Source organism: Salvelinus sp. IW2-2015, unplaced genomic scaffold (genome assembly GCF_002910315.2).
Source record: "Salvelinus sp. IW2-2015 unplaced genomic scaffold, ASM291031v2 Un_scaffold1675, whole genome shotgun sequence".
Lineage (NCBI taxonomy): Eukaryota > Metazoa > Chordata > Actinopteri > Salmoniformes > Salmonidae > Salvelinus > Salvelinus sp. IW2-2015.
The window spans coordinates 15,339-43,008 of NW_019943077.1; the positions used below are offsets into that span (position 1 = coordinate 15,339).

The following is a 27,670-nucleotide window of genomic DNA, read 5'->3' on the forward strand; positions in this document are numbered from 1 at the left end:
GCCTCTTCCACACACACACACACACACACAACACACCACACACACACACCACACACACACACACACACACACACACACACACACACACACACACACACACAACACACACACCACACACACACACACACAACACACACACACACACAACACACACACACACACACACACACACACACACACACACACACACACACACACAGAGGGTGGTAAAGGTGTGGAGGACTAGTGTTAGCCCCCATAAATAAAGAATTGTAAGATCTAGGGTAGAGCGCTATAAAAATATAATCAATTTTGTGCCAGGTACCAAAACACATTTTCCACAGTTCTGGACACCTGACCCCAAGCATACTTACAAAGTTGTGGAAAAATGGCTTAAGGACAACAAAGTCAAGTTATTGGAGTGGCCATCACAAAGCCCTGACCTCAATCCTGTAGAAAATTTGTGGGCAGAACTGAAAAAGTGTGTGCRAGGAAGGACGCCTACAAACCTGACTCAGTTACACCAGCTCTGTCAGGAGGAATGGGCCAAAATTCATCCAACTTATTGTGGGAAGCTTGTGGAAGGCTTCCCCGAAACATTTGACCCAAGTTAAACAATTTAAAGGCAATGCTACCAAATACTAATTGAGTGTATGTAAACTTCTGACCCACTGGGAATGTGATGAAAGAAATAAAAGCTGACATAAATAATTCTCTCTACTATAGTTCTGACATTTAACATTCTTAAAATAAAGTGGTGATCCTAACTGACCTAAAACAGGGATTTTTTACGAGGATTAAATGTCAGGAATTGTGAAAAGCTGAGTTTCAATGTATTTGGCTAAGGTGTATGTAAACGTTCTACTTCAACTGTATATTACCTCTTGGTGATGTCATTCGGAAACTTTCACTGCTGTGCAGAYGACACACAGCTGTATATTTCAATGAAACATGGTGAAGCCGCAAAATTGCTTACCACGGAAGCCTGTGTTTCAGACATAAGGATGTGGATTGCAGATTTGTTTTCACTTTTAAACTCAGTCTAAACAGAGATGCTAGTTCTAGGTCCCAAGAAACAAAGAGACAAACTGAACACCTCCAGACAAACTAAACACCTTCTCTGCCTACTTTRAGGATAATACAGTGCCACCGTCAAGGCCCGCTAAAAAGGACTGTGCCCCTCTCCTTCTCCGTGGCTGACGTGAGTAAAACATTTAAACGTGTCAACCCTCGCAAGGCTGCTGGCCCAGACGGCATCCCTAGCCGTGTCCTCAAAGCATGCGCATACCGGCCACTCTAGACCCACTTCAGTTTGCATACCGCCCCAAAAGGTCCACAGACGACGCAATCGCCATCACACTGCACACTGCCTTATCCCATCTGRACAAAAGTGTAAGAATGCTGTTCATTGACTACAGCTCAGCATTCAACACCATAGTACCCTCCAAACTCATCATCAAGCTGGATGCCCTGGGTCTCAACCCCGCCCTGTACAATTGGGTCCTGGACTGTCTGACGGGCYGCCCCTAGGTGGTGAAGGTAGGAAACAACATCTCCACTTCGCTGACCCTCAACACTGGGGACCCACAATGGTGTGTGTTCAGCCCTCTCCTGTACTCCCTGTTCACCCACGACTGCGTGGCCATGCACGCCTCCAACTCAATCATCAAGTTTGCAGACGACACAACAGTAGTGGGCTTGATCACCAACAACGACGAGACAGCCTACAGGGAGGAGGTAAGGACACTCGGAGTTTGGTGTAAGGAAAACAACGTCTCACTCAACGTCAACAAAACAAAGGAGATGATCGTGGACTTCAGGAAACAGAAGAGGGAGCACTCCCCTATCCACATCGAAGGGACAGCAGTGGATAAGGTGGAATGTTTTACGTTCCTGGGCGTACACATCACAGACAATCTGAAATGGTCCACCCACACAGACATTGTGGTGAAAAAGGCGCAACAGCACCTCTTCAACATCAGGAGGCTGAAGAAATTTGGCTTGTCACATAAACCCTGACAAACTTTTACAGATGCACAATCGAGAGCATCTTGTTGGCCTGTATCATAGCCTGGTACGGCAACTGCACCGACCTCAACGGCAAGGTTCTCCATAGGGTGGTCTGCACAACGCATCACCGGGGGCAAACTACCTGCCCTCCATGACACCTACAGCACCCGATGTCACAGGAAGGCCGAAAAGAYCATCAAGGACATCAACCACCTGAGCCACTGCCTGTTCACCCCGCTGTCACCCAGAAGGCAAGGTCAGTACAGGTGCATCAAAGCTGGAACTGAGAGACTGAAAAACAGCTTCTATCTCAAGGYMATCAGACTGTTAAATAACCAACACCAACCGGCTTCCACCTGGTTACGCAACCCTGCACCTTAGAGGCTGCTGCCCTATATACATAGACATGGAATCACTGGCCACTTTAATAATGGAACACTAGTCACTTTAATAATGTTTACATACTGCTTTACGCATGTCATATGTACTGTATATACTGTATTCTATTCTACTGTATTTTAGTCAATGCCACTCCGACATTGCTTGTCCTAATATTTATATATTTCTTAATTTCATTATTTTACTTTTAGATTTGTGTGTATTGTTGTGAATTGTTAGATACTACTGCACTGTTGTAGCTAGGAACACAAGCATTTCACTACACCTGCAATAATATGTGCTAAATATGTGTATGTGACCAATAACATTTGATTTGATGCCTTCAGTAGGTCCTATGATTGAATGTAGTCTGGCCCAGGTGTGTGAAGGTGAACGGYAAGGCACTGGAGTGACGAACCACCCTTGCTGTCTCTGCCTGGCCTGCTCCTCTCTCTACTGGGATTCTCTGCCTCTGACCCTATTACAGAGGCTGAGTCACTGGGTTGCTCCTCTCTCTACTGGGATTCTCTGCCTCGGACCCTATACAAGAGGCTGAGTCACTGGCCTGCTCCTCTCTCTACTGGGATTCTCTGCCTCTGACCCTATTACAGAGGCTGAGTCACTGGTGCTCCTCTCTCTACTGGGATTCTCTGCCTCTGACCCTATTACAGAGGCTGAGTCACTGGGTTGCCCTCTCTACTGGATTCTCTGCCTCTGACCCTATTACAGAGGCTGAGTCACTGGGTTGCTCCTCTCTCTACTGGGATTCTCTGCCTCTGACCCTATTACAGAGGCTGAGTCACTGGGTTGCTCACGCTCTCTCATTACCTTCCTAAGAGGGGTGCCTCACGTAATGCCAGGATCCTTTAACTGATGTGATCTTCTTTTTCGGTTTTGCACCCCCCTCAGGCTCGTGTGGTTGGGGAGATCTTTGTGGGCTATTCTCTCTCTCTCTCGTACATTTTGTCTCAACCTCTGAATTCTGTGATTATTATTTGACTCCCCTCAAAACCTGGTTCCTCAAAACCTGGTTCCTCTCTAGGTTTCTTCCTAGGTTCCTAGGGACTTTTTCCGAGCCACTGTTCTTCTGCATTGCTTGCTCTTTGGGGTCTTGTGGTTTTAGGAGGGGTTTCTGTATAAGCACTTTGTGACAACTGCTGATGTAAAAAAAAATGTTTTCCCACCATATCAATTCAGAAACCTTTCCGTCTTTTTTCAAGAAAGAATGTGTTATCGAAGAATGTGTATGTGTATGTGTGTGTGTGTGAGTGTGAGTGTATGTGTGTGCACAATAGATACCAGGGGTCTGGAAGTTGATGCGTCTCATCTCAACAGGGTCTGTGGGGTGGTGGGCCATCATCTCAGCATTACACAGAAGGCTCTTGGTGCCTGGCTCGGAGTCCTTCCTCTTACTGCTCAGGGACCAGGGAGACGGAAACAACGGGACACACACCAGACAAGCAACACACCAGAGAGAGTAAAGAGGTTAGAGTTCATGACTGTCTAACAGTATTCATCACAATCTATTTTCTCAATGAACACAAGTTAAACATATATTATACTGCTATAAATTGCTGCACTGCAATTGAAGCATTMGATTTTGCCCTGTATCATCTGTCCTTTGAGATCAAGACAACTATTTAGTATGGCCGACACTCACCTGTCTGGCTTGTTGCTTCCGAAACAGGAGCGAGCGATGGAATGAATAATGAAAGGAGGAGAGGGACAGAGGSAGAGACAGAGAGAAAAATCTATATGATACATTTATATTCAAAATGGCTGGCTTTCTGTGGATGACACGTCTTTTCAGCTGGGTCAGGCTAGCAGTCATTCCTTACAATGCTGGTTATTGTATCTTTGCCTGTTATGCCAGTATACTGTGTAAGCTGAGGTAGCAACATTTCAATGGTTATAGTGGGCTAGCACCGTATGTGCTTAGAATGTTAGCATGTTAGTTAGTTATAGCATATTAGTATGTTAGCTAGTTATAACATTAGCATGGAAGTGGTTATAGAGTGATAGCATGTTAGCTACTTATAGCATGTTAGCTATTTATAACATTAGCATGTAAGCTGGTTATAGAGTGTTAGCATGTTAGCTACTTATAGCATGTTNTAGCATGTTAGCTACTTATAGCATGTTAGCTATTTATAACATTAGCATGTAAGCTGGTTATAGAGTGTTAGCATGTTAGCTACTTATAGCATGTTAGCTATTTATAACATTAGCATGTAAGCTGGTTGTAGAGTGTTAGCATGTTAGCTACKTATAGCATGTTAGCTATTTATAACATTATAATGTTATTAGCATGTAAGCTGGTTATAGAGTGTTAGCTACTTATAACATGTTAGCTATTTATATAGTTAGCATGACAGCTGGTTATAGCATGTTAGCTAGTTATGGATAGATACTGTAGTTATACATGTTAGCTATAAAATCGCTGTAAGTTCAGTGCTCCCTCTGCGGGTCTCACTCACTTCTTGTAGAGCAGGATGGCGATGACGATGCAGATGATGAAGACCACGGCCAGGACGGGTCCCACCACCCAGATCAGACCATCCCCCGCGTCCAGGGGCTGGGGGTCTGAGTCCGGAGCGATCACTGGCTCTGTGTACGGACTGTCCGCGTACATCTTCTACAATACACAAACAAAGAGCACAGTGAGTGAGGAATACATATCACAGTAAGGGCTAGCCAGGGGAAATTAACCTAATTTTCATGAATTTAATTGTCTTAAAAGTATTGCAACGTCTCTTGAGAATGACAGAGAAGACTACGTGAGAGGGATGCACACCGTCCTACACTCTTAGAAAAAATGGTTCCAAAAGGGTTCTTCGGCTGTCCCCAAGGGTTCTACATGGAACCAAATAGGGTTCTACCTGGTACCAAAAAGGGTTCTTTAAAGGGTTCTCTTGCGGGGACAGCCGCAGAACCCTTTTAGGTTCTAGATAGCACCTTTTTTTTCTAAGAGTGTATGCACAACCACACAAAAACAAACATAATTGAATTGGCCCGTACCACTGTGGTGCCATTGAGTTCAGCCAGGATGAAGAACACATACTCCTGTCCCGGTTCTAGAGCACGGTTCTCAAAGCCTCCGTAGTCCAGCTGGTCCCCCAGAGTGAAGAAGGCTGGCAGAGTAGCAGGGGTGAAGAGGGCTGAGATGTAGGCTCTGCGCAGGTCTACCTGTTTCTGCTGTCTAGATTCCCTCTGTCTCTGACTGCTGTCCTTCAACAACTGGGAGACAGAGAGATGGAGAGAGAGGGAGACAGAGAGATGGAGAAAGGGAGAGAGAGAGAGAGGGAGAGACAGAGAGACAGAGAGAGAGGGAGACAAAGGTGGAGAGAGAGGGAGATGGAGAGGGAGACAGAGAGATGGAGAAAGTGGGATAGAGAGAGATAGATGGAGAGAGGGAGGGATAGATAGAGAGTGTGAGAGAGAGATATGGGGAGAGAGAGAAAGCAAGAGAGGAGAGGGAGGAGAGGGAAGGAGTCAGATGGAGGGAGAGAGAGGGAGACAGAGAGAGACAGAGAGATGGAGAGAGAGGGAAGGGGAGATAGAGAGAGGGAATGCGAGAGATGGAGGGTGAGGGAGAGAGATGGAGAGAGAGTGAGGGAGAGAGATGGAGAGAGAGAGAGGGAGGGAGAGAGAGAGAGAGAGAGAGAAGGAAGGAGAGAGAGAGGGGGAGGGAGAGAGATAGAGGTGATGTTACTGATGGATTTTGTTATGTAAACATTAAGAAACCACATGATAAAATCTAATAGAGCAAACGTTCTCAGAGAGAGGACGAGCCAGTTCATGTGTTCCCAGATAGGTTGCTATAGCTCTCACCTCCTCCAAGTCCATCTCGTCTGGGCTCTTGAGATGTCTAATGACCCCCCTCGTCCTCCTCAGAGGAACTACCACCACATACAGGTTCCTACAGGACAGAGGAACAACCAGATTGTCAGGGATTTCATTACAACTTTTCTGTGGCAGTTTACTAGCAGAGTTGAAGTCGGAAGTTTACATACACCTTAACCAAATACATTGAAACTCAGTTTTCACAATTCCTGACATTTAATCCAAACAAAAATTCCCTGTCTTAGGTCAGTTAGGATCACCACTTTATTTTAAGAATGTGAAATGTCAGAATAATAGTAGMGAGAATGATTTATTTCAGCTTTTATTTCTTTCATCACATTCCCAATGGGTCAGAAGTTTACATACACTACATACACTCAATTAGTATTTGGTAGCATTGCCTTTAAATTGTTTAACTTGGGTCATACGTTTCAGGTAGCCTTCCACAAGCTTCCCACAATAAGTTGGGTGAATCTTGGCCCATTCCACCTGACAGAGCTGGTGTAGCTGAGTCAGGTTTGTAGGCCTCCTTGCTCGCACACACTTTTTCAGTTCTGCCCCCAAATGTTCTATGGGATTGAGGTCAGGCCTTTGTGATGGCCACTCCAATACCTTGACTTTGTTGTCCTTAAGCCATTTTGCCACACCTTTGTAAGTATGCTTGGGGTCATTGTCCATTTTGAAGACCCATTTGCGACCAAGCTTTAACTTCCTGACTGATGGCTTGAGATGTTGCTTCAATATATCCACATAATTTTCATGCCTCATGATGCCATCTATTTTGTGAAGTGCATCAGTCCCACCTGCAGCAAAGCACCCCCACAACATGATGCTGCCACCCCCGTGCTTCACGGTTGGGATGGTGTACTTCGGCTTGCAAGCCTCCCCCTTTTTCCTCTAAACATAACGATAGTCATTATGGCCAAACAGTTCTATTTGTGTTTCATCAGACCAGAGGACATTTCTCTAAAAGGTATGATCTTTGTCCCCATGTGCAGTTGCAAACCATAATCTGGCTTTTTTTATGGTGGGTTTGGAGCAGTGGCTTCTTCCTTGCTGAGCGGCCTTTCAGGTTATGTTGATATAGGACCTGTTTTACTGTGGATATAGAAAGTTTTCTACCTGTTTCCTCCAGCATCTTCACAAGGTCCTTTGCTGTTGTTCTGGGATTGATTTTCACTTTTCGTACCAAAGTACGTTAATCTCTAGGAGACAGAACACGTCTATTTCCTGAGCGGTATGACAGCTGTATTGTCCCATGGTGTTTATATACTTGCGTACTATTGTTTGTACAGATGAACATGGTACCTTCAGGCATTTACTAATTGCTCCCATGGATGAACCAAACTTTTGAAGGTCTACAATTTTTGGCTGATTTCTTTTGATTTTCCCATGATGTCAAGCAAAGAGGCACTGAGTTTGAAGGTAGGCCTTGAATTACATCCACAGGTAAACCTCCAATTGACTCAGATGATGTCAATTCGCCTATCAGAAGCTTCTAAAGCCATGACATCATTTTCTGGAATTTTCCAAACAATTCATATTGTTGGAAGGCAACCGTGTGCCCATCAAAATCACCAGAAAGCAACCCTGTGCCTAGCCCTTACTTGACAGGGATGCGGTTCTCCAGCGAGGGCAGGATTAGGGTGATGGTGGTCTCCGTGTCACGGGTGTGGTCAATCTCCGGACGGCGGATGGCAATTGGTGGAGAGGTCTTGGCGTGGATGCGGTGCCTCAGCCCGCCCATGTTGCCCTCAGAGGAGGTGATCTTGAAGTCATAGTCAGTATCTGGCTGCAAGTTGGGGATCACTGCTTTCCTCAGCTTGGCATCCACCTCCATCTTCTGGCGGTTATACTCCACCTGGGAGGAATAGGATAGGGGAGGGTATTTCTGACGGCTAAGATCACACATATACACACACATAATAAGATAGCGCCATCCTTAATGGTCGCCATTTTGCGAGCTCCAACCCAACTTTGCTATTTTGTGATTCTTTAGCCGTTTATTTTGACTTATTTTCACAAAATGTATTCGCTATTATTTCTTACAACTGACAAGAACTCTTGAACATTAGATCGGTAGTTACTTACCCCAATTCCAGCTTCTACTTCAACTTCACTCATCTGCCCTGGGCTCTTTCTGTAATTCTGACCCAATTTTCGGGGTATGCAAGAGGAAAATCCGGCGTTACAGAGGCAAGAGAGGGGAGGCCTGGCGACATTAAGGCGAAGCGAAAACCGACCACCTCTTCCCTCCATTCTACTAGCTAATGTACAGTCACTTGATAATAAGATGGATGACCTCCGGAATAAGATGGATGACCAAATTTGCTACCTCTTAACTGGAATATTCTCTGCTTTTCCGAAACATGGCTTTCGGACAAGATACACCCAATGGCTATCCAACGAACTAACCACCTCCGTCAAAAGCCCTGGATTAACACTGAGGTTGGCGCTAAAATAAAGGACAGGGCTACTGGACACAGGGCTTTCACAGACAACTCTGAGGCTACGGCTGAGTACAGGAACAAGTACAAGAGGTCCCGTCTTGACCTTCGCAGAGTCATCAAAAATGCAAAAGGACAATATAGGAATAAGGTAGAATCATATTACACAGGCTCCGATGCCCACCAAGTGGCAGGGGCTACAGTCCATTTCGGATTACAAAGGAAGACCCAGCCGTGATCTATCCAACAATGCCCATCTACCAGACGAACTCAATGCATTTTATGCACGCTTCGACAATAACAACACCGTGCCGTGCATGAGTGCCTCCACCGACCCAGAGGACTGGGTGATCTCGCTGATCTCGGAGCAGGTTGAGAGCTTCCAGTTCCTCGGTATCCACACCACTAAGGTCTTACAATGGTCCACACACACAGTCGTGAAGAAGACACGACAGCGCCTATTCCCCCTCAGGAGGTTGAAAAGGTTTGGCATGGGCCCCCAGATCCTCAAAGTTCTACAGCTGCACCATTGAAAGCATCATGACTGGCTGCATCACTGCTTGGTATGGCAACAGCACCGCCCTCGATCTCATGGCACTATAGAGGGCGGTGTGAAAGGAAGGCCCGGAAAATCATTAAAGACGTTAGCCATTCAAGCCATAGACTGTTGTCACTGTTTCCGCACAGCAAACAGTACCGGTGCATCAAGTCTGACAGCAACAGGCTCCTGAACAGCACCGATGCCATAAGACTGCTAAATAGCAAACAAAATGGCTACACAGACTGTCTGAGTTGACCCTTGTATTTTATTTGTATTTTTGTCTCTATGCACGCTCACAGGACTCTACACACTCACACACACTGGCACTCCAACACACTCACTTAATTTGCACATACATTTATACTGACTCTACACACACACACACACACACACTACACACATACATACGCTGCTGCTACTCTGTTTATCATATATCCTGATGCCTAGTCACCTTACCCCTATACATATCTACCTCCATCACTCCAGTATCCCTGTCACCTTACCCCTATACATATCTACCTCTATCACTCCAGGATTCCCGTCACCTAACCCCTATACATATCTACCACCATCACTCCAGTATCCCTGTCACCTTACCCCTATACATATCTACCTCTATCACTCCAGTATCCCTGTCACCTTACCCCTATACATATCTACCTATATCACTCCAGTATCCCTGTCACCTTACCCCTATACATATCTACCTCTATCACTCCAGTATCCCTGCACATTGTATATATGATATTGAAACTTAACCAGTATATCAATTACTTACTTCTCATGTTCTTATTTATTTTTTTATAGTTTTTTTTATTTCTCATGATATTTTTAATACTACATTGATTACTGCATTGTTGGGTTTAGAGCTTGCAAGAAAGGCATTTCACTTTACTTGTGCACTTGACATGAAAACTTGAAACGTATGCATATGTACACACACAGTTGTTTCCAGAAGCACACACACTCACAGTGAAGTGGTAGGGGTAGGGGCTCTCAGGGAATTCCCAGGTCAGGAGAACACTCGTCTTGGTCGCCAGGTTCACTGAGAAATTCCTCGGGACATCTGATTGGAAGACGGGAAAACAGACACATGGTCAGTGGCAGAATAGACCACCCCATTCACATGTCTCGTCTGTCCTTAACCCTTTGTGGAGTTCTAGTGGGTTCTATAACAAAGGATCCTAATTCCTAAAATAAGATTAAGAAGAATTAAACAGTGATGTCATACATCTCAAGATTCTTCAGGAAGTAAGTATATGGGCACTGAGTAGCAAATAAGAGTGAATAGCATTGAAGAGATAGGAACAGTTGGCTCCGTTGTGCCCTGTTCATCCTCCTCTTTATGATGACATAATCTGTGTAATCCCACTTTATCTCGTTCTAGCCTAATTCGCTCCGGTTTATTTCCGGAACAGAACACACAGAATATTTAACTGCCAAACAACTCTCTCCTCAAGGAGCTATCGGGTCGCTGTGAAGTGGATGCGGGGATGTTAGACAGTCAAAGCAAGGTCATCTTTAGACTGCAGTGTGCCATTCAACCTCTCCACTCCTCTGCTTCCACCCTGTAGATCTGTTAGTGTGTGATGGAGGGTAGGTGCGGGTCTTTGGACATGGTGGTAGTGGGAACGGCAGATGAAGGTTTGGAGGAAGAGTAGGAGGAGGTGAAGAGGGTGGATTGATTGATCAGAGTGAAGAGTGGAGGGAGAGCAACAGAACTGAAGAATGTGTTTGGKTAGTGGTGAAGTGCCTACTGGGGAGTGTGAGGGCTACAAAACATGTTAACAGCATGTCAACAAAGGTTGGAACAGGTTAGGTCAATCCAAAAGGAGGTAAAAGCTTACCTTTAGAAACAAACCATGTGTATTAAACGAAAGCCTCGTTCAGTCAGCCAAGGAGCCCAGACTCAACACTTACCTCACAGTTCACAACCAGTCCTGCTTTTCTACTGACTTTTACCTGTGGGTGTGAGAGCGTGTTCTCCATACATTCATTCATGTGGCATTCAGTCAGTTTTCCTTGGAGGTGAGGAGTAGGTGTGGAGTAGGTGTGGGAGGAGGTGTGGGAGGAGGTGTGGGAGGAGGTGGTGGGTGTGTGGAAGAGACTAGGATTTGCAGTTTTTTCCAGTGGACTCGTTTTCAACCACTCTGTGGGTGAAAGTTGACCCTTGTAACTGGCCCAGAGTCAGTGTTGCATTTTGGACTATGATATTCAAGGTTCAGATTAAAATTTAAAAAATCTGACTCTAGACCAGTATTTAGAGTGAATAGGGGGGTTTCTCTGGAGCCCTGTGCCAGGCCCCAGGCCCCAGGCCCCAGGCCAGCCCTACCTGTCTCGAAAGTCAGTGTGCGATACAGCAGCGGGGGACTGAACGGGCCGGGACCTACGCTGGTGTGGGCACACATCTGCACCTCGTACCCTGTGTTGTGGTTCAGGCCCAGAATGGTGTAGCTGGACTCAATAGCCGGGAGCGTGATCTGGCGAGGGGGTACCAGAGGGTCAATGCCCAGAGGGTTAAGACCCCCTGCTTCCCGATAAGCTATTGTGTATTCGGTGATCACACCGTTTCGCTCGCTTGGCACAGGGGGCAGCCAGGAGAACTGGAGCGAACAACAGGTGACGTTAATGTTTTCTGAGATTTGAGGGTAGCCCCTGGGTGGGTACTCAGGCATCTCGAGTTCCTCCCGTGCCTCGTCTCCGTATCCTGACCGGCTTTTGGCGGAAAGGGTAACGACATAGGTCAACCCTGGAATTACGTCTATGAGTGTGTACGTTCGCTCCCTGGCCGAAAACTCCACCGTAGTGTCCAGGGTTGCATTCTTCAGCCCAAATTGTAGCCGGAAACCCTGGATCTGAACTTCAGACCCTTTGGCCCCTGGACCTGAGTCTGAACCCCCAGTAGGGGGCCCCCATCTCACCACCATGGAGGGTTCAGACCCTGGGCGCACCGACAGTGAGGGGGCACCAGGCACTGCAGACAAGAGGAGGGAGAGGCACAGACATGTCAAGTCTGCACTGTGCCTTTGAAACATTCATATACTGTATGTCTAATATGCTATCGTGTGTGTATTGTGTGTGTATTAGTTAGTGATCTTATGTGTGCAATGCTTACCAATCCCCGGTGTCTGCACCACCCTGGCTTTACTGTGTGTTCCATCCCCTTTAGTGGTGTAAGCCGCCACAGACACAGAGTACCACATCTCAGGCTTCAGACCCCCCACCATCATCTCCTACAGGGTCACACACACAAGATACTTTTTCAGCTAAGCCTTATAAACCTCTCTCTCCTCTTCCCTCTCCCTTCCTCCCTAGCCCTCCATTTCTCCCCCTATCTCTACTAACACATCACATAGTATTAACTCACTCTGTCCTATTACTTTACATAGAGACGTTACAAACTGACTGTCTCTCAGATAGAAGGCATCTYCTAATGAGGAGTTCATAGCTTACTTATGCAATGTACAGCATAACCACTACCACTGTAGGTTCAGTTTAACATTGACAGAATGATCCATACTCACATATTCAGTAGAGTCATCCTCCACAAACTGATCCCACGGTTGGACCCGGAGGGGAGAGAGAGAGGGAGGAGTGTGAATGAGTCCAGAGAAGAGATTAGATAAAGGAGAAGGAAATAGGAGCGTAGTGGGAGGCAATGCTCCCTCAATTTTTTTTGCCACTGAGGCAAATTTCAGGTCTGCTGAGCGCAAATGTTGTGAAGATTCTGTGCAACTTCCATAGGAGCGTTTACTGTGAACACTGATGCTGTACCTGCTATTATTGACTGTTTTAACAGTGGCCAAGAAACAACTTTACAAAACAAAATGAATTATTATTCCCCATACCATTATTACAGAGAATCTATGAAATGGTGCTACCCTCTGCCTACAGTATTGGCTTCTTAGCTTATTCAAGCCTGTCTCAAAATACAATACTGCCCCTAGACAGGAAAAAAGCTTTTTACCTGACTCGCTTTTCAAAGATGTCTAGAAATGTTCACGTTTTGTGCTCTTGTAGGAAGCAATCCCTTCCACATTTCTGACTATGAATTAGCTATAACTGGGCTAATAACTCGCTAACTAGTAAATAATATGAACAAATGTGGACAAATAGCTACATGTAGCTCTCACTTTGATCTCAAAACAAGCGCATAATAATCACGACCCCTCATGCTGTAAAACAGTCCAGTTCAAATGTAATGGTTCAATTCAATATATGGCAATGGTCTATTTGCATATTGGCCTACTGCAGCTCTGATTGGTTATGGTGCACCGGCCTGAGTCGTACCTGTCAATGCAATAGAATCCTACTCCGATGCGCTCTGCCTACAATAAAATCTCTTGCATAGTTAATTTTGCATACTAAATCTTACATAGTTTGTTTTGTTTCGGTATGTTCCATTGAAAGTGACAAATATTGCATTGATTCGATCACAATCCCCACAGTAAAGGGAAACGTTGTTAGTGTTAACTAAAGGGGAAAACACTAGAAAGTTGAGTGAAGTTCAATCTCGTGCTTCTCTGCACGTGCTGATATTTCTTCTGCTCCTGCAGTCCCGGGGCGCTGCGTGCTGCACATGCGCGCAGTTTAGAGGGAACATTGGTGGGAGGTGATGTGTACTGCAAAGACTCAGTGAGATAAATGATTTGCTTCACTTTAACTGAACAACGACCTGCAGAGGTGTGATAGCTGGCAAATATATATGTTATCTTTGAAAGTACATATGTACGTGACTGTTGAGAAGATATTCAAATGAAATAATTTTTACGGAAAATGTAAATAAGAAAAATAAGAAGGTGATGACCTCACCTGGCTGTCGTCCAATAGCAGGTCTTTGATTCGGGGAAGGCTGCGTGATGAGCCACTCTCCACACGAGCATAGTGCACCTGGTAACCACGGATCTGACCTTGGCGTTGCCTTGGCAACACAGATCGCCAGGTGACCCTAAGGGCAGTGGAGTTGAAGGGCCGGACCTCCACCTGCCGAGGGGCCGCACCCGGGACTAAGGAACACACACATACACACRTCTAATTTCTCAATCAACGCATCGATCAGCTAATCTAGAACTTCAGCCGTCCATCTACCCTGCTTCAAAAATTCTCATCTCAAGCTCGTTTGATATCTCTCTGACACAAACACACACCCGCTCACCGTCGTGGTCTGTGCGGCAGAGCAGCGCTGGACTCTCTGGTCCGGACCCCTCGGTAGTGAAGGCTGCCAGGCTAACGCGGTACCAGGTCCACTTTTCCAGCCCCTCCACCACCGCCTGCCCCTGCTCTGGGGGGATGGGAGGCCCCTTCACCTCTGGACCCTGACCTTTGACCTCGGTCCCAGACACCACTTGCTGGTAGCGCAGCACATAAGCAGTCAGTGTGCCATTTTGGGTCTYAGTGGGCGGCGGTGTCCAACTTACCCTCAGGGAGGTGGAGCTGGAGCTGTCACAGGACACGCCCAGGGGAGCAGCCGAGGGCTCTGATTGGATGAGGGTCAGGATAAGGAAGTGGGCAAGGCCAGGGGCGTATGGAACGCAGGAAGAAATAGAAAGGGAGAGCAAAGAGACAGTGGCGGAAAGAGGGTGAAAAACCAAAGCCAAAACAAAAGGATAGAAAAAAGGAAAACTAAATTAAAAGAGAAGGCCTCTAAATACAAACAAACATGACTCAGCTGAACACAGAAGACAAAAACTTCAACACAGAAGACAAAGGATTCGACAAAGAAGGAACAATGCTTCGAACACAGAGACAAAGGGCTTCGACACGGAAGACAAGGGCTTCGACACGGAAGACAAGGGCTTCGACACGGAAGACAGGGCTTCGACACGGAGACAAGGGCTTCGACACGGAAGACAAGGGCTTCGACACGGAAGACAAGGGCTTCGACACGGAGAACAAGCGCTTCGACACAGAAGACAAGCGCTTCGACACAGAAGACAAAGTTTCGACACAGAAGACAAGGGCTTCGACACAGAAGACAAGGGTTCGACACAGAAGACAAGGGCTTCAACACAGAAGACAAGGGCTTCAACAAGAAGACAGGGCTTCAACACAGAAGACAAGGGCTTCAACACAGAAGACAAGGGCTTCAACACAGAAGCAAAGCTTAATGGAGGAAGAAAGGAATTAATCATGTTAGCTAGGTAATGAGATAAAGGACAACTTAATTACTACCCTGGAGGATGTGTAACTGATACCAGATAATTGGCTTTCACCTTTCTGCTCTGACCAATGGCAGCACAGTGATTTACAACTGGAAAGAGGGCCTTTAAGATGTTGTCTAGAGACACAGCTCTGCTTAGTTTTGCTTGGCTGGATAGAAACAGAGCTATACTGTAGATCAGGGTGGTCAACTGCACTATATTGTAGATCAGGGATGGGTAACTGCCACTATACTGTAGATCAGGGATGGGCAACTGTCACTATACTGTAGATCAGGGATGGGCAACTGTCACTATACTGTAGATCAGGATGGGTAACTGCCACTATATTGTAGATCAGGGATGGGTAACTGCCACTATATTGTAGATCAGGGATGGGTAACTGCCACTATATTGTAGATCAGGGATGGGTAACTGCCACTATATTGTAGATCAGGGATGGGTAACTGCACTATATTGTAGATCAGGGATGGGTAACTGCACTATATTGTAGATCAGGATGGGAACTGCCACTATATGTAGATCAGGGATGGGTAACTGCCACTATACTGTAGATCAGGGATGGGTAACTGTCACTATACTGTAGATCAGGGATGGGCAACTGCCACTAATTTAGAATCAGGGATGGGCAACTGCCACTATATTGTAGATCAGGGATGGGCAACTGTCACTATTACTGTAATCAGGGATGGGCAACTGTCACTATATTGTAGATCAGGGATGGGCAACTGTCACTATATTGTAGATCAGGGATGGGCAACTGTCACTATACTGTAGATCAGGGATGGGTAACTGCCACTATATTGTAGATCAGGGATGGGCAACTGCCCGCGGATACATTTCCAAAGACATAAAAAACGTTAGAAACATTGGGGGGGCGACGACACGGTCTCAACTTGCTGTTGAGAGTTAGAATAGTAGAATACACCAGGTGAAATGTGGTCGTGCATCAGCAGTTTTCTTCTTGTTATGTCAGTCACTGACAGTCACTCAATTGGCCCATGTCAGAAAACATTTTTTAGACGAGTAAGTTAGTCTAACAGCCAGTAAACTTGTAGTATTCATGGTGAATTACCGACCAGGGGGCCCCCATTGATTTTGTTAGTCACTCTCACTCAGATATCATATTGAAAACTGCAAACTTTCCTCTCTACCCTATTGCAGGAAATGTACTCTAAAAAATAAMATTTCTCTCTCCACTGTCAAGAGGGGRCCGCTAAAACAGTATTTTGCTAAGGGCCCCCAAAAGGGCAGGGCCAGCTCTGACAACATGTGTGTGGGTATGGAAGTGCGTATGCAGACCCGCAAACTACTGCAGCCCCCTATGATGAGTTGAGATTTTCTGTGGCCCTCACCCCCATCAAAGTTGCCCATCCCTGCTGTAGATACTATGTAGAGTTTTGCAGTCTATACTCTATCTTGCTACCAAGGTTTCCTTCCTTGACATTCTCAGTGGAATGTAATAATTGTGTTGGAACTTTGCCAAACTCTTTATATATTTTAGTAATGCTTCGTAGCCCTTTCCTGCAGTCAATGACCAAAAGCGAATGTTATTCATGTTTTCATAATTAATAAAGATAATTTGTTTTTTAAAATATGAACATCCGGTGTTACTATGTCAAACAGTTTAGTTATATTTCAGTCTTCTGTGTATAAAGTGTAATATTGGGACGCAAACTCAAAATATAATACATTACAACTCTATATCTGACATGGTACAGGTGTCTTTTGTTTAAACCCATAACCATGTGTGTGAGGTGTATACTTTTGTTTCAATTTAGATTTGTTTAAGACTACCAAGAATCACACCCTGATTGAGCCCGCTGCAGTAAAAGTTTAAACTGCCCAATCGAATCTCTTAAAATTGGCTTTGTGGATTGGATATTTCAAAAGTCATATAAAAAGGTGGAGAGCAGGATTTGAGGAAGCTGAAACTAAAACCAAAACCAAATACTTTCATTAACGTTGATCTCATGCAATTTCAGAGAGGAACTATGAGATAGAATGAGAGACASWGGACGGAGGGACAGAAGAACAGCAAGGATAAGAGACACAACCAGGCACTGTCTGAGATGCGTACCTGTCCTTCCCACCCGTAGCCATCACATAAGACCTTCTTACCATGCAACAACCACCATTCAAACAAAATGTCAACCAAACAAAGGTTCAGAGGAAAAGATATGTGCATGAATATGTTCATCATTCATGGATTTGTGAATCTGACAGTCTGACACTTCAACTGCACAGTCCCAGTACCAGTGGCCTGGGGGAACAATCACGATGTGCACCCAAGCCTAGTGATAGCACGCAAACCGTGCTAAGCTAACTGTGAAATGCATTCTGCTCCATGAAATGAAATTCTTATCTGCCACATTCAGTCACTCCCTAGCCTGCCACCCAGGTGTCTAACCTCCATGTGTAGGTCAAGCATAACACGGGGCATCCAGCTAGCCAAATAACATGTTAAAAGTTGCAGAAAGTTTCTGTTGGTGAATATACAGGTAACTGCCAAAATAAAGGAAACACCAGCCTAAAGCATCTCAAAAGGGCGTTGGGCCACCACGATCCAGAACAGCTTCACTGCACCATGGCATAGATTATACAAGTGTCTGGAACTCTATTGGAGGGATGTGACGCCATTATTCCACGAGAAATTCTATAATTTTGTGTTTTGTTGATGGTGGTGGAAAATGCTGTCTCAAGCGCCGTTCCAGAGTCTCCCATAAGTGTTCAGTTGGGTTGATATCTGGTGACTAAGACGGCCATGGCATATGGTTTACATTGTTTTCATGCTCATCAAACTATTCAGTGACCACTTGTGCCCTGTGGATGGGGGCGTTGTCAGCCTATGGTGGCATAGCTATGGTAGCCAAAATAATGTCCATAATAATGGCTTACCCAGCATTTATACATGAGCCTAAACATGATGGGATGTTAATTGCTTAATTAACTCAGGAACCACACCTGTGTGGAAGCACCTGCTTTCAATATACTTTGTATCCCTCATTTACTCAAGTGTTTCCTTTATTTTGGCAGTCAGCTGTACGTCCTATGTACATTATATGGTGTCCATTTTTTCCAGGTAACAAATATTAAAAAGTAATACTGTACCTTTACACCAGTCCCCGCTGGATACAGGCCTATTAGTTTGATTTGGTCTTAGACTCCGACTGACCAGCACATACCTCCAATAAAGCCTCGAAAATAATTTAATCCTGATGACCGTTGACATTTGACCTGTGACAGTGAGCTTCTTGAACTGGAGAAAAAGGGCACTTTGACCCACCTTGAAGTAAAGGAAACTGTGAAGGACTGGAGAAAATGAAACAAGATGGAAAAACTGAAAACATCGGCCTTATCCGATCTGTATATCCGGGACTTTTCACTGTGTGAGAAAATTGTGAAAGTTAAAATAAACTGTTGGTGTGCTAAACATCAGGTACACGCTAAATACATAGAAGATGGATGCAGGGATGGATGGATGAGCGATCAAGATAAATGAATAGAGGAGTGGACAAGATGGATGAGTGTGTAGACGACTCCCGGGGATCAGTGAGCTGTGAGGGATACAAGTACATCACACTGTAACGTTACACAGTGTGTGTTTGCAGGTGTGACAGAGAGAAACATACTGGCTTGTGCTGTCCTCTGGACCAGCTCGTTGGTAAAGGCTCCAATGCCTTTGTTAGAAATGGCAGCCAGGGAGAAGGAGTACTCCGTGTTAGCCCTCAGACCCTCCACTGTGTACGACGCCCTGGGCCCAAACGTCAACTTCTCCTGTTAGAGACGGAGAAGGGGGGAGAGAGAACATGAATAAAAGAAAGAGACGCAGTAGAGACAAAGAGAAAGAAAGAAAGATAAAAAGAAAGACAGAAAGAAAGAAAGAGAACTGGATTATCTGATAAATGGACTTTATCATCTTAATGAAATCTACTTAGTATGGAAGAAAAAGTCTGACCAGGCTGCCGAACTTGACAGGTTTGTAGAGCAGTTCGTAGTTGACGATGCCCTCCTTGATGTAGGACGGTTCCCAAGTCAGCTCTATACTGGTCTCCGTCACCTTGCCCACTTTGAACTTTCCTGGCTGCCCTGGAACTACAGGGGATAGAAGAGGAGACAGGACAAGAGTTAGAACTCACCTCTCCAGCATCCAGTCAGTTAGTAGCTTCTAGACTGTTCTATTCATCCTTTATTTAAACAGACAAATCCCATCCCAGCCCTGTAGTTCTACAAAAGATGTGTGTTACTGACCTTAAACAGTACTGAAGCACTTTGACATGAACCGGATCAGAAAAGGGAACAAACCCTCAGACACACACACACACACACACACACACACACACACACACACACACACACACACACACACACACACTGACCTCCGGGCAGCACTTTGACATGGACAGGGTCAGAGAAGGGTCCGTCTCCCACAGAGGTGAAGGCCAGGACTCTGACAGTGTATGTTTCAGAGGGTACCAGGCTCTGGATGGAGGTGATGGTGCTGTCCTGAACATTATGGATCTGCCACAGACTCATGGGCTGAGATGGGTCCATGGTGTAGTACACCCGGTAACCTTTCACCTGGAGGGACGGAGGAACAGAGGCAGGGGGGAGCCACAGAGAGAGAGAGACAGTTAGACGATGGAGAGAAACTTCTTTCTGCTGTTTTCTATAATTAGCCTTTCATTGTCTGGTCCCATAGACTTGTTTGAGCTTGGAAGCTATTATACATTGTGACGTCAATGCCCAGAACAAATTATACTGGACCGGACCTATATGTCGTTGAGCTAGATAAAAATTGCATTCGCTTCGAGGTTGAAATATCATTACCGTTATCATTAAATAACTGAATTACCTTTATAATGACCCTTTCTTTACCTAAAGCCTAATCACTATAGTCTATGATTAAAACTGTTTTTATGATGCACTGCCCCACCTCCACGCCTTGTTGTGATTACTGTTGTTTATGATGACTCCATTATGACTGCCTGGCTACCCATCCACATTGCTCTGGCCAAACTGACGTTTCTTCTCTACGATGATCGATAGAGCAGCGGATTTACATTCAGGGTGAGTCGCCAGGCAACCATTATGCAGCTTATTATGTTTAGACTGCCCAGGGACAACAGAGGAACATTCTATGTTTATCTAGCTAACTCAGTTACTATTGCGCCTCAGTGTTGTCTCTGTCAGAGATGTTGATCACTGTTTATTATCCCTGTCTTGGCCATTTATTCTCTTCTGATAACATTATAATTAATACATTCATACATTTACAGATTAATAACATAATACATTATAAATAAATAAAGTAGTACATTAGTAAATTATTATAAAAAAATTATTAAAGAACCAGTGCAGTCAAAAAACGTACTTTCCTGTGTTTTATATATATTTCCACACTATGAGGTTGGAATAATATTGTGATGTTTTGGCCTGCCTGGTGAAATAACCAGGCGTTAAATTAGTTTATAGACCAATAAGAAAGAGAGTTCCAAACCTTTCTGCCAATAACAGCTAGTTTTAAGTTTTATCCTCCCCACACCTAGACAGACAAAAATCTTGCTTGAAAAATGTCTTTGTTAAGAAGCTATTTTTGTTTCTTTTTGACCATTTTAATTGAAAACAATCACAGTAAGGTACTTACTTGTTACCCAGAAATGATTTAATATTGAGATAAAAATGTCATTGTACCTTTAACAAAACAACTGACAAAAAAAATCAACACTGACCTGTCCGTTGGGCTCCTCTGGTTCCTCCCAGCGGACCATGACAGTGTTCTTGGAGATGATCCTGGCCTGGACGTTCCTGGGTGGGCTAGCCGGGGCCTGCTCCCCTGTCCTGGCCTCCACCCGGGTGGACGAGGGTCCCTGGCCGATGCTGTTGAAGGCTGACACCCTGATCTCATACTCTGTGTTGGGGTAGAGCCCTCCAATGCTGTACCTAGTGGTGGTGATACTGTCCACCGTCTCGTACTTGCTGTCTGGTGCCTTGGCCCGGTACTGGATGATGTAATAGGACACCGGGTCGGGATTACCGGAGTCCCAGGTGATGGTGATGCTGGTGGCAGTCGTCTCTGTGACGATGGGGGTACCGGGAGGCTTGGGAAGAGCTATGAAGGGAGAAGGAGATATTGGTTTAACTGTCCTTAATGTCTTAAGGCAGACAGGGGGAGAAAAGTGGCCCTTACTCTTGACGGACACCTGCGAGATCATAGATGGCCCTTACTCTCTAATACGGTGGTATTCAAAGTCGGGGAGAGGGAGAGACATAGAGAGCACAATTAGAAAGAGAAAGGTTGTCCCTTACTCTTAACTGACACCTGTGCAGTGGCCTCGATAATCCCCAGACTGCTCATGGCCACACAGGTGTAGTTGGCCGACTCCCTGATTCCGTTGAGCTCCAGAACGTTCCGCCCCACTGGCATCTCGTCCTCAGGTGTCAGGTCCTCACTACCCAGCATCCATTTGACGTAGGGCATGGGTGAACCCACCGCCACGCAGGTGATGTTGATGCTGCCGCCGGGCATGATCTCATGGTTGGAGGGCAGGATGGAGAAACGAGGGGGCACACGACGCACTGGGAGAGGAGGAGATGGGGAAGACCGGGGGAGGATTGTAGAGAGGGGGATGAGGAGGGGGAGTCGGAGCGGGAGGGACAGAAAAGGGGGCGACAGAGGGGGGGAAGAAAGATACAGAAAGAGAGAGAACGAGAGAGAGCGAAAGAGAGAGATAGAGAGAAAGTGGGGTAACAGAAAGGGTAGAATGAACTTCACTGCTTTTACAGAGGTTTTACAAAGGGATATTTCACGTTTAGTCGAAACTACATTGGTAGTTTTGAAAATACTAGCTAATGATAGAAGTTGAAATACACAGATCCCATGTTGAGAGACTGCTTTCTCAAGCTACATTTCACCCTGCACATGAAACCTATTGTAAGTTTCTCATGTTTTAGCCAGTGTGCAACAATCCATTGCATATTTTACAAGGACATCATTTGGTATTGTAGAATCATCACTGTAGATGCCCAGACTATAAAGTTTCCTCTTCCCTATTTAAAACAAGATCTACAATACAAATACTGGCGCTCTGGGCTGCACAAAATACCATAGGATTTTTTTTCTGAGGAACTAAAATGAGCTTAAATAAAACCAATGTGAAGATCTAAATTACAGCTGAACTACCCTTGCAGCGAAGCTCAAGGCTACTGACTTGAAAACGAGAAACTTTACCAGAAACTTGAGTGAGAAACTTTAATGAGAAACTTCAATGAGATTTCTGTGCCTCTGGGGTGAGTTCTCCACTGCAGATGAGGGCCTTTTAGATACGTGGCGCTGGCAGAGCCAATTGATAGAACCAGCTATTAGTCAGACAACTTGCACAGAGTGCTTCTGTTAACTGTACCTGTGCTGAATCTACTAGCTAGCTGTCAGATATATCTGATATAATGGCACGTAGTGGGAAAGATGCATGGATGCATAGAGAGACAGAGCTCACGGGTCACTTGCATGCCTAGAAGACTTGTAGAAGAAACTATAATCATGAAGAGACAGAGGGAGAAGAGAGATAGAGAGAGAGAAAGAGAGTATTGTCTGGTTCCTCTCCCAGTCAATGTGGCAAATCACGGCCTCATTGTACAACCAGAATACCAGATGAACACAGCAATGTTGAAAATAAATAAAAGCGATGTAAATAAGGTTATGGGTGATATAAATATGTGTCGTTGCAATTACAATGTTCGCATTGAACACTTGAATTAAGGAAACATCAAGACATACATCATGAGTCATGACAGAAAGAGATAATCATGACAGAGAGAGATAATCATGACAGAGAGAGATAATCCAAAGAGAGAGAAAGGGGTAGTATGCACATGTTTTTAGTAATTTAAAATTATGCACATTTGTCTGTTGATCCTACACACCAGGGTACAGATGGAGTGCAGAATGCAGAAGAGAGAGAAAGAAGGGCGGGAGATTAGAAGAGAGGGATGGGGACAGAGGATAAGAGGTAAGGGAGATAAGAAGAAAGGGGGAAAGGGCAGAAGGGGAAAGAAAGGAGGGATGGGAAAGAGAAAACACATGGCGCTCTTGAAACTGCTGTTAGGTTCTCCAAAATCAGGCTTTGATTGGTGGATGTCGTAGGAACTGAAAAGTTGGTACCCCAAGGCTGCAAAACAGAGGACTGAAGTAACAGTCAGACGGACGGACAGACGGACGGACGGACGGACAGACAGACAGACAGACCAACGACTATAGATGGACAGGAGTGAATGCAAGGGGAGGAAGGGCAGACAGACAGACAGACAGACACAGTCAGTAGAAATATTGGCTAATTTCAAGATTCGAAACAGTATCTGAATCAGGGGTTTGAATCATGTTTTGAGTCACGATACAGGAATCTCCACTCAGTCAGTGGGAGTAAATCAGGGGGAAAGAGTCTTCATAGAATCACTGGCCTCAGTCTTCCCCCAAATGATTCTCAGCTGATGCATTTAATTTAAAAGAACCATGCTCAGATTCATTAATAAACTACACCTAGCGTTGAATAGGTTCAATGGATTTCACTGTGTTCCTCAGACAGCACGCAAACAAACTATTCACCAAAACCAAATAGTAATGAACAATTTGCCATCTTCAAGTGATTCAATAACTCGGTGGACATGATCCCATTCAACATAACAGTGCCATACATTTGGAGTGACCCTAGAATGCCAATAGATCCCCAGAATTGGACACTAAAGTTCAAGACAAAAAAATAGACATTTAATTAACAGACAAAATGAAATGTAACTGTTATAAGAGACATCAAATCAAAAAGGCAGGCAGGCAGATTCTCTCCAAAGCATGCGAGAGCCAGACAGAGACAGACAGAGACAGAGTGACCAGGTTAAAACCATGCAGCAGACAAGAGCACCTACTGTATGCAGTACCATACAATTCAGCTTCATTTTTTATTTAAGAAAATACTCAACTCTTAAAGTGTGTGCGTAACGTGTGGTATACATATCTAACTACTGGAAGTTCCCTCAAGGTTTGGAGACTTGATTAAGCTGAAGAAGAGAATGTGGACATTTCTGTCAAGTAGGAAAGTAGGGTACATCCAGCTCTGCAGCAGGACAGCACAATATTCAAGTGCATGCTGAACAAAGATAATGCCGAGAATGAACAGTCAGGCAGTGACAACCTATTTACTATCAGACATATAAACTCAGCAAAAAAAGAAACGTCCTCTCACTGTCAACTGCGTTTAATTTCAGCAAACTTAACATGTGTAAATATTTGTATGAACATAAGATTCAACAACTGAGCCATCAACTGAATAAGTTCCACAGACATGTGAGTAACATAAATGTAATGTGTCCCTGAACAAAGGCAGGGTCAACAGTCAGTATCTGGTGTGGCCACCAGCTGCATTAAGTACTGCAGTRCATCTCCTCCTCATGGACTGCACCAGATTTGCCAGTTCTTGCTGTGAGATGTTACCCCACTCTTCCACCAAGGCACCTGCAAGTTCCCGGACATTTCTGGGGGGAATGGCCCCAGCCCTCACCCTCCAATCCAACAGGTCCCAGACGTGCCCAATGGGATTGAGATCCGGGCTCTTCACTGGCCATGGCTGAACACACTGACATTCCTGTCTTGCAGGAAATCACGCACAGAACGAGCTGTATGGCTGGTGGCATTGTCATGCTGGAGGGTCATGTCAGGATGAGCCTGCAGGAAGGGTAACACATGAGGGAGGAGGACGTCTTCCCTGTAACGCACAGCATTGAGATGGCCTGCAATGACAACAAGCTCAGTCCGATGATGCTGTGACACACCTCCCCAGACCATGATGGACCCTCCACCTCCAAATCGATCCCGCTCCAGAGTACAGGCCTCGGTGTAACGCTCATTCCTTCGACAATAAAAGTGAATCCGACCATCACTCCTGGTGAGACAAAACCGTGACTCGTCARTGGAGAGCACTTTTTGCCAGTCCTGTCTGGTCAAGCGACGGTGGGTTTGTGCCCATAGGCGATGTTGTTGCCGGTGATGTCTGGTGAGGACCTGCCTTACAACAGGCCTACAAGCCCTCAGTCCAGCCTCTCTCAGCCTATTGCGGACAGTCTGAGCACTGATGGAGGGATTGGGCATTCCTGGTGTAACTCGGGCAGTTGTTGTTGCCATCCTGTACCTGTCCCGCAGGTGTGATGTTAGGATGTACCGATCCTGTGCAGGTGTTGTTACACGTGGCCTGCCACTGCGAGGACAATCAGAATCGATCCTGTCTCCCTGTAGCACTGTCTTAGGCGTCTCACAGTACGGACATTGCAATTTATTGCCCTGGCCACATCTGCAGTCCTCATGCCTCATTGCAGCATGCCTAAGGCACGTTCACGCAGATGAGCAGGGACCCTGGGCATCTTTCTCTTGGTGTTTTTCAGAGTCAGTAGAAAGGCCTCTTTAGTGTCCTAAGTTTTAATAACTGTGACCATAATTGCCTACCGTCTGTAAGCTGTTAGTGTCTTTACGACCGTTCCACAGGTGCATGTTCATTAATTGTTTATGGTTCATTGAACAAGCATGGGAAACAGTGTTTAAACCCTTTACAATGAAGATCTGTGAAGTTATTTGGATTTTTACAAATCATCTTTGAAAGACAGGGTGCTGAAAAAGAGACGTTTCTTTTTTTGCTGAGTTTATGTGAGTTCAATATCAATAAAACAAGGTAGTATTAATATCATGGAACATATAAAGGATATTTCTAGGGCCCTTCAAGAAAAATCTCTGGCCAGAATGTTGTTAGAATAGCATCTCTTATAGTCCACTGGTTTTGCTTGTTAATTAAGTAGCCTACTATAGACTGTATAGGCCAAGGGGTACAATTGTAATGCCATGATTTATTCTGCTCCAGTATCAATAACAGGATTGTCTACAGGGTAGAGTTGATGAGGATGCTAGATCATAGTAGATTGGGATTGAGAGCTGCCTGGGATACCGTTGCATTTCATTATAGAGCACAGCAACAGCACACTAAAGCCCTGTTGGCATTTACACAGGTTAATCCTGCCTGATTTAATAAAGAAGTGGAGAGATGTTTAATTAATATGTGTGTTCTATAAATATACATCAATATCGAGGAGGATACATTGTTCTTTTCAACTGCCAATCAATGGAGGACGTTATATAGTTCATAACCACAGCAACCGCTACTTAGCAGCTGAATAACCAATTCCATAGGATCTCTGTGTAAACAATAACATACTAATATAATGTAGTATAACCATAGAATTACATAGGATCTCTGTGTNAACAATAACATACTAATATAATGTAGTATAACCATAGAATTACATAGGATCTCTGTGTGAATAACAGTATACTGTGCACGGACACAATCCACTGAAATAACTTTCTTGTTATTATTGTACATTTTGTTTACCTGAATATAAATACAGATAATGTACATAAAGAAAGAAAGCAGAACAATACTGTGTGTGTTTTTTGCCTCTGAGTGTAAGTGTATGTTGAGCCAGCAGAACTAACTTAGTCTTTGCTGACCAAACAAGCATGTAAATAATTATAAGCTACTTTTAAATGCCACTTGAATAAAGCCTTATTTGAATGCTTTATTTTCCCTGAGGGGATATGAGGACCACTCAACCAATCAGCATACAAGCACCAAGCTGGCTACACAGAGTATGTACGCAAACAAACAGCAGCAGACCAATACAACACACAGAGACCACACACAATACCAAAATACATTGGCAACGCGACACACAACATGCGACAAGTGCAGAAGAATGACAGTTACATAACACAAACCCACACAGACAGAACAATAAATACAAGACATGTGATAAGACAACAGAAATCAATAAAAAATGGACACACACAGAGCACATGCACATGCACACACACACACACACACACTTGGAGCCGTGCCATGCACAGTTAGTCTGGGTACAGGCATGCAAGCGCCGCCTCCGCTCTCCGTCCATGCATAGATAGCCTTCTTTTCATTTCCAATTCCTGGGTCTCCATGACAACAAGAATGTTCCATGCAGAGAACTTCGCGCTCGGATGAAAGCAATATCAAAGGTCTACAAACAAGGMCTCACAATGCAATCAATGCAAATGACTGCGTAGGCAGCTAGCCTCATTACAGCTTAGTGAAACGCCTTCAAAGAAGTGTGTTTATCAAATTAAAACCAATTTGACATGAGGGTTATTCATACGTCTTTTCTAGACTGTTTAAGACTGATGTATCTCTCCTCACTTTAGGAGTAAATGTGTTATAAAAAGGAAGGAGTACCGAAAGAAAATA

The 27,670-nt window shown here is 44.9% G+C and overlaps 1 protein-coding gene across 1 annotated transcript in view; it reads right to left on the reverse strand.

The window, feature by feature from the left end:
• Positions 1–27,670, reverse strand: part of LOC112071657 (receptor-type tyrosine-protein phosphatase S) — a 107,530-nt gene that overhangs the window by 9,036 nt on the left and 70,824 nt on the right. The window contains exons 8-24 of the mRNA XM_070439468.1: positions 21,666–21,935; positions 21,089–21,468; positions 19,736–19,937; positions 19,315–19,451; positions 18,989–19,133; positions 14,354–14,674; positions 14,011–14,204; positions 12,723–12,749; positions 12,314–12,431; positions 11,531–12,172; positions 10,170–10,264; positions 7,818–8,071; positions 6,199–6,286; positions 5,386–5,604; positions 4,845–5,002; positions 4,028–4,042; positions 3,667–3,779 (exon numbers count right to left, since the gene is read on the reverse strand). Coding sequence (XP_070295569.1) covers positions 3,667–3,779; positions 4,028–4,042; positions 4,845–5,002; positions 5,386–5,604; positions 6,199–6,286; positions 7,818–8,071; positions 10,170–10,264; positions 11,531–12,172; positions 12,314–12,431; positions 12,723–12,749; positions 14,011–14,204; positions 14,354–14,674; positions 18,989–19,133; positions 19,315–19,451; positions 19,736–19,937; positions 21,089–21,468; positions 21,666–21,935 — 3,378 coding nt within the window. The remainder of the gene's footprint in view (positions 1–3,666; positions 3,780–4,027; positions 4,043–4,844; positions 5,003–5,385; positions 5,605–6,198; positions 6,287–7,817; positions 8,072–10,169; positions 10,265–11,530; positions 12,173–12,313; positions 12,432–12,722; positions 12,750–14,010; positions 14,205–14,353; positions 14,675–18,988; positions 19,134–19,314; positions 19,452–19,735; positions 19,938–21,088; positions 21,469–21,665; positions 21,936–27,670) is intronic.